Source organism: Octopus bimaculoides, chromosome 6, assembly GCF_001194135.2.
Source record: "Octopus bimaculoides isolate UCB-OBI-ISO-001 chromosome 6, ASM119413v2, whole genome shotgun sequence".
Lineage (NCBI taxonomy): Eukaryota > Metazoa > Mollusca > Cephalopoda > Octopoda > Octopodidae > Octopus > Octopus bimaculoides.
The window spans coordinates 116,956,932-116,964,915 of NC_068986.1; the positions used below are offsets into that span (position 1 = coordinate 116,956,932).

The 7,984-nt window shown below is 36.3% G+C and overlaps 1 protein-coding gene across 6 annotated transcripts in view; it reads left to right on the plus strand.

Moving 5' to 3' along the window:
- Nucleotides 1-7,984, plus strand: part of LOC106872207 (phosphatidylinositol 4-kinase alpha) — a 140,131-nt gene that overhangs the window by 31,972 nt on the left and 100,175 nt on the right. For 4 of the 6 annotated variants that reach the window (XM_052969097.1, XM_052969100.1, XM_052969101.1 and 1 more), the window contains exons 5-6: nucleotides 106-141; nucleotides 7,545-7,630. In XM_052969097.1, coding sequence (XP_052825057.1) covers nucleotides 106-141; nucleotides 7,545-7,630 — 122 coding nt within the window. The remainder of the gene's footprint in view (nucleotides 1-105; nucleotides 142-7,544; nucleotides 7,631-7,984) is intronic. The other 2 variants (XM_052969098.1, XM_052969099.1) reach the window with 1 other exon arrangement.

Genomic DNA, 7,984 nt, shown 5'->3' on the forward strand with positions numbered 1-7,984 from the left:
TGTTAAATATTGAACAATGATTTAGACATTAAAATTATGATTATCAAAAATAAAGAAATCATTATTTTTGTTTTTGTTGTTATATTTACTTCTATGACTTTCCAGGCTTTAATAAATCTGAGAACCAAGTGAAATTAACAGGTCAGTTGGTGTGTGTGTGTGTGTGTGTGTGTGTGTGTGTGTGTGTGTGGGTTGTTCTCCTACACAATTCCTGGCTTCCACTTGCCCTCTGCTCACAGTTCTGTTCTAATCAGCTTGTGTCTGCTGCCTTGTTCCTTGTAATGATTCCTTGATACCAAATCTATCTGATCCAAATCCTAAAACTGTTTTTCCCAAACATCCTTACTACCAGAAAGTTATAACAGTCTTATTGATTAGTTTGTGTTTAACAACCCCATCCTATATTATTATTATTATTATTATTATGTAAACAGTTGTTGCTACTATTGTTGTTGTTTTCCAGCTGTAACTATAGAAACGGACACCATGTTTCTTTGGAATTCGACAGTTCATGTTGTCTCAAAACGAAACTCATTTTCATTTTGTTCTTTGCAAATAGAAATAATTAAGAGAATACAGTTTTTATTTATTGTTTTGGTATTTTATTTGTTGTACCTTTGAAAGTATTTAGATATTAACCTGAAAGGAGGTGGTGTGTGAGGAAAGTGAAATATTTTAATTATTTTTAATTTATTTCTTCAAATAACTAATATTTAAGAATTTATTTGAAATGTAAAGTAGCTTCAAAACTACTCATGAAAATAAGATTTAAATTCTAATTCACTTTGTTTTCGCTGTGAATCCTTTTTATAATTATCTTGCAAACTAAAAATCAAACCCCAAAACCTATTCAGGAAAATCTCTTGAAGTTCTGGGTTTTCATGACTAGGATTAGGGTTACATAAGGTTGTAGTGTTGATGAAAATTAGATTTTATGTCAAACAGCAGAGTTTGTATGAGAGTTTGGTTAGTTGATTTGTCTTGAGGAGTGAAAATCTAGTTTTGGGTACTTTCCTTTATTTGATAATTGGGTATTGTTATGGACATTGGGCAGTTGTTTATGGAGCCTGTCACCTAACATATACCACAGTGCTTTCATATTATGCAATATATTAAGTTGGAGGAAGAAGTTCTACTCTCGTTCAGTTTGTCTCAGACATGTTATAGTTGAATGAAATATCAATTTGCTGTATCTCTATTTTGTCCGCTCATGTATTTTATTTTCAACATTTTCTTTAACATTACATATGTCATCTAAACACGAAATAGTATGATGACTACTAATCTTCTAGTGGAATCCATTGAAATGTTGATAAACATGGATCTGAGAACTTTATTCTTTCAAAGTAACAATAAAATGAAATCTGGTTCTATATTTAAGAGATGAGGAATTATTTACATTTGATGGATATTTGTCCTCATCTTGTTTGTTGTTAACTCAACATTTCGGCTGATATACCCTCCAGTCTTCATCAGGTGTCTTGGGGAAATTTCGAACCTGGGTTCTCATTCCTAAGGTATTTTTTGATATTATTATTCATGTCACTGCCTGGAATCGAACTAGGAATTTTGGGGTTAGTAGCCCACACTCTTAACCACTATGCTATATGCCCGTGATGAAGGCTGGAGGGTATATCAGCCAAAACGTTGTGTTAACAACAAACAAGATGAGGACAAATATACATCAAATGTAAATAATGTAAACAATGAAAATGAAATCTGTCGGGGTTTTAAATGTCCTGCTGTGAATTTTGGGAATAGACAAATAATCTATTTCTGGAAAATGATGAAACATTCTTAACTTATAAACCTTTACTAAACCAACCCAGAGATCAGGGACTGACAGAAAAGCATGCAAAAACTGCATGAACTTTCTATTCTTTCCGAAATTGAGTCATAACGTTCATATTTTTTTTGTTAAAGAGAGTGAGTAATGTGGGAGAAGAGATGTAGAGGGAGCTAAAACTAATAATATAAACTAATAATGTAGTTTACATTGAGTTAGATCTGCTGAAACAAAGCTCTTTATTTCCATCTCTCATCATCTCTGTTGTTTGTCTACAAACTTCTTGAGACAGCCACAAATGTTTTCATTCTTTACCCTTATTTCAAGCCTGTTGTTATTACATTTAATTCTTCTCCTTTGTACAAGAACACCTCCATCTTTACTACCTCTGTTTGTAATTCATAAACTACCTGACGTTCCTACAAAATCAACAAATTCAACAATTAATAAACTTATCTGGCTGCCGACTGTGAATTGCCTTCTGTCTTTTTTTTGTTCTGCATGAATAGCAGATTAATTCACCACTTTTGTGTTTTAAATCTTAAAAACAAAAACATTATTTCAATTGAATAAACATTTGATGAATTCATTTGTGAGTGTCTTGCTTAGTAGAGCTATAACTGTTCTTGGTGTTTACTCACCAGTCAGGTCAGTCCTCGTTGAGCAGACCAGTGATTAAAGACATGCCAGACGTGACCATCCTGTCTCATTCAGATATAATGGATCTGGGATGACATTTATTTAATATACTTTTATTTTTAAAAGAGATTGGGTGTTGTTTGAGAGAGATTTGGCTGCTAGGTCAAGCAGGTTGAACAACTACATATGTAGGGTTTCTGTCACTGGCTTGAGAGGAGCCATTGTAGTGTTTGGAGAAACAATGGCCCTGTCCACACTGCTTTTGTTTGCTATGTAGGCAGCATCATTTGTTCTTTAATAGAAACACACATGCGTCATTACACATAGATGCACAGGTCATCCAGTAATCCCAAGTTGCATTAGTTGCAACTGAAAGAGTTGCCATGCTTCCTGCTTCAAATTGTGCTGGAATGAGATGCAACTACAAATTAAAAAGAAAAAAGAAACAAGATTATGGTTAGGATTTGCAGATATAAGCCCCTGCGATGTAAAAGAGGCTGAGATATATATCCTTTATCATTTACTTGTTCCAGTCATTAGACCATGGTCATGCTGGAGTACCTGCTTGAAGAAGGTTTAGCCAAATGAATTGACCCCAGTAATAATTTTTTAAGATTGGTACTTATTCTATCAGTTTCTTTTGCTGAATTGCTAAGTTACGGGGATGTAAACACACCAACACCAGTTGTCACAGTGGTGAGGGACAAACTCACGCACATACACACACACAACAGGCTTCTTTCAGTTTCTGTCTACAAAATCCACTCACTAAACTTTGGTCAGGAGAAGACACTTGCCGAATGTGTCATGGAGTGGGATTAAACTTGGAATCATGTGGTTGGGAAGCAAGCTTCTTACCACATAGCCATGCCTAGGCCTATGAGCCACATACAGACATGTTTGACTGCAGAATTAATTCTGGTAGTTCTTACATCATTTTGTATACAGTCATAGACAGCAATTTAGCTTGCATCGCACCTCATTTTGAGTACATGGTATTGACAAGTTACAAAAGCATCAAAACATCAATGTATATTACTCCTGAATGGGATCTAATGAGAGTTATCTCATTTGTATATGACTTACATGTGTTTTAACACCAGGCACATTGATGAGAATATATTCTCTTATGTTTATAAGCACAGCCTACCCATGAACTAGCAAAATGCATACTTTGTGTATGTGTTTTCAATGTTGTTCTGTGAGCTGGCAGAATCGTTAGCACGCTGGGCGAAATGCTTAGCAGTCTTTTGTCTGCCGTTACATTCTGAGTTCAAATTCCACTGAGGTCGACTTTGCCTTTCATCCTTTTGGGGTTGATTGATTAAGTACCAGTTACACACTGGGGGTTGATGTAATCGACTTAATCCCTTTGTCTGTTTTTGTTTGTCCCTGCCTCTATGTTTAGCCCCCTGTAGGCAATAATGAAATAAAAAATATTGTTTATATATTCATGTATGTGTGCATACTCACACACACACATGCCAACTACTTTACAATACACATTTTAAAGTGGTTGAGATCAGGAAGGGTGTCCCACCACTAGAGGACAATGCAGTCCTGGCACCAGGACTGTCAAACCAGCCAGCCCATGCCAGTAGAGAACATGCTCATTAAAAGATGATGATGCTATATAGTGTGTATCTATGCACACATACACTCATGCATCATCATCATCTCAAAAGCTTTAGTTCTATGAATTTTAAAGCTGTATAGTTGAGTATATCATGACTTATTTTTTTAATATTTCATTTATCTTTTCAACGCTGACTTTGGCTAAAGTATTTTTTTTTCTCTTTTAAACCTTCAAACTCTGAACGATATTACATTCATCTCATGCACATACTGTCATCCCAAGTTGCTTCTTGTGCTGTCATTGTCATCAGCAATCAGTATCATTAATTGCTTTGTCTGTTTGTTTGTTTGTTCATTGTATTGTTTGTTTTCTGTCTCTCATATTTACATAAAATGTACAAACACAAATATTTCATTAAATCATATATCATTCTCATGTTGAAGTTGAACAACTCTTAACACACTTTCTGTGCTCATACCTTGAACATCAAACTGTGTGTGTATGTATGTATGTATGTATGTGTGTGTGTGTGTGTGTATATATATATATATATATACATATATATATATATATATATATATATATAATGTTGTTGTTGCTGCTGTCTCAACTGTTGCTGTGTCTGAGCCGTTTGATGTATTGACTCTAAGGCAGTTTGACTGGTGGATATAGCTAGGTTTCATCAAATCATGCTTCATTGCCTGCCGTTGGTATGTTTTGATCTGTTATTGTTCTATTGACATGCTCAATCAACATTCATTATATCTAATAAACTATTGCTTGATTTTTTTTTTTTTTTTGAAATGTGTAAGCAATTTCTGTTCATTTATCTTCTGATGTTTGTCTTACTAATGTTTCATCATTTATTACCCATCATATTGGTTTGTCTAACCTATGTGTTTGTTCGTAGCTGCATTTCTGACCAGTAATTGCCTGCTCTATAGATCTGTTTGGTAACATCGCCTGCTCTGTTACTATTGCAAGCAGCATTGTCTTCTCTGTCAGTATTGCTAGCAACATTGCCTGCCCTATCGGTGTTGCTAGCAAAATTGCCTGCTCTGTTAGTGTTGCTAGCAACATTACTTGCTCTCCCACTATCTCGTTGCCTGTTCTGGTGATGTGATCAGGAACATTGCCTAATTTGTCAATGGAATTGCAGAATATTTACTTTCTGTTTTTGTATGAATGTTAAAAAAAATTGCTTGTCATCTTTAAATATCTAACCATCCAATGTCTGTTGTGTCACCATTTCTGATCAACCAATGTCTGTTGTGTCATCTAACCATCCAATGTCTGTTGTGTCACCATTTCTGATCAACCAATGTCTGTTGTGTCATATCTGACCAACCAATGTCTGTTGTGTTGTCTCCAATGTCTATTGTGTTACTGTGTCTGACCAACTAATGTCTATTGTGTCACTGTATGTGACCAACCAATGTCTGTTATGTCACCATATCTGACCAACCAATGTCTGTTGTGTCACCATTTCTGATCAATCAATGTCTGTTGTGTCATGTCTGACCAACCAATGTCTGTTATGTCACCATATCTGATCAACCAATGTCCAATGTGTCATGTCTGACCAACCAATGTCTGTTGTGTTGTCTTGCCAACCAATGTCTATTGTGTCACAGTGTCTGACCAACTAATGTCTTTTATGTCACCGTATCTGACCAACCCATGTCTGTTTGTTGTTGTCTGTTGTGTCACAATGCCAGACCAACCAGTGTTTGTTTTTTTAATTTTTTTGCTGTGACCAATCAATGATTGTGTGATTAATGTATCTTGCAAACCACCACTTGTATTGCCATAAAGTCTCTTTGAACTATAATCTATGTCATCAAACTAATAATGTACTCATCTCTTTTTTCCTCAGCCAAGTTCTACATTTCTTAGAGAAAAAAGAATCATTCTCACAGAACTATTAGCAGCTCTCACGTTTCCATCACCCTCACCCACCCACACACACACACATACAAACAATCTCTCATTTATATACATACACATTGATATATACACACATGTATACACTCTCACTTCATAACATATTTATTCACTTTATTCCATTATTGCATGTTCTGTTCAGTTATTGCCATATCTCTCAACCATCTCTTCTATATTACAACTGCCTCTCAACCACTGTGGAATGACAGAAAGTCCTTTTCTATGTGCATATGTGTATTTGTATATATATATATGTATCTAGAGAGTGATCAATAAAACATGGAACAATCCATCAAGGGGCTCTTTTCCCCCCTTTATTCCCATATCAGTGCGTGAGAAGACCCGGCAAGCCAAGTAAGATCGTTGCCAGTGCCCCTGGACTGGTTCTTGTGCGGGTGGCACATGAGATGCACCATTTTGAGCGTGGCCGTTGCCAGTACCGCCTGACTGGCTCCTGTAGGATTTTCGAGCGAGATCGTTGCCAGTGCCCCTGGACTGGCTTGTGCGGGTGGCACATAAAAGACACCATTTCGAGCGTGGCCGTTTTCGTGCGGGTGACACGTAAAAGCACCCACTACACTCTCTGAGTGGTTGGCGTTAGGAAGGGCATCCAGCTGTAGAAACTCTGCCAAATCAGACTGGAGCCTGGTGTTGCCATCCGGTTTCACCAGTCCTCAGTCAAATCGTCCAACCCATGCTAGCATGGAAAGCGGACGTTAAACGATGATGATGATGATGATGATATCAACACAGGAAATGTTTACATTCTTAGAAAATTACTATTTGTAAATCTCATAATGAGAGATATTCAGCAATAGTACTTTGGAGTAAAGATTGTTTGCCAACATAACATGGCAGTCTTGGTTTAGGACTAATGTTGCTGTAATTTAGCCCCAGGAGACAGTGTCTCCAGCTAGCTATACGACATGATCTGTATCTTTATATTTTCGAACAAGGGAATTTAGCACCCCAACTCAGCTCAAAACAATATCTGTGTATTGCGATTTCTGGATTATTTCTCTTCATCAGCACAGAATAATTGCTTGGCTAGAGGTGGCACTGCCAAACTCCCGTTCGAAATATATAGTTTTCAAAGTGACATTCTTATTTAACTCACAGTAAGGCTCTACAATGTTGCAACTTTGTGTTGTATCATGGATTGATCTCAGCACTATAATTAATTATTTTTGTTCAGTGTATGTGTGTGTGAGTGTACCACATAAAGAGTACCCAGTACACTCTATAAGGCAGCTGGCATCCAGCCATAGAAACCAAGCCAAAACAGACAATTGGAACCTGGTGGAACTCTGTGGCTGGCCAGCTCAGGCCAAACCATCCAACCCATGCCAGCATTGTATATTGCTTACAACTTTTGTTTCGGGTATGTTTGGTTAAAGAAAGGAAGTATGGAATAAAGTTTCATATATGATATTTCTGATATCTCCCCCCTCCCGCACACGCACTTTCATTCATATCCTCAGTCTATCCTATATGCACACATACACACAAATACATACACATACATATATGCACATGCAGGAAGTGCATATATATGTATGTAAATTATATCTACATATCTAACTTACTATCCATTTCTAGAACTTCCGATGGGAGAATGCTTCAGTTTCTGTCTCAATACAATTCTCAGTGATGTGGCCTATCGTGATTCAGAGCTCAGAGAGCAGGTAGGTCCATTCTGTTATCAGAAACTTTTTTGTGAAGTGAGACTTATTTCTTAGATTATTTGTTGTTTGATGACAAACAGTCGCTCAACACCAATCTTTTGCTCTTGAAATTGAACAACTAGCCTAACTTAGTTACATCTTTGTCTTTCAATGTAAAATGGCTCTTAAAAACAAAAACAACAGCAAGAATGCAATCACAGTGTTACTTTCTCAAAGCAGTTAATTGTAAAAGTTTTTTTTTTTTTAGTCTCATACAGAGATATGGTTCATTTGGAGCCATGCAAGACTTGCATTACTGAGACTATAGAATATAAATTTATAGACCTATATTATATGAATATATATATATATATA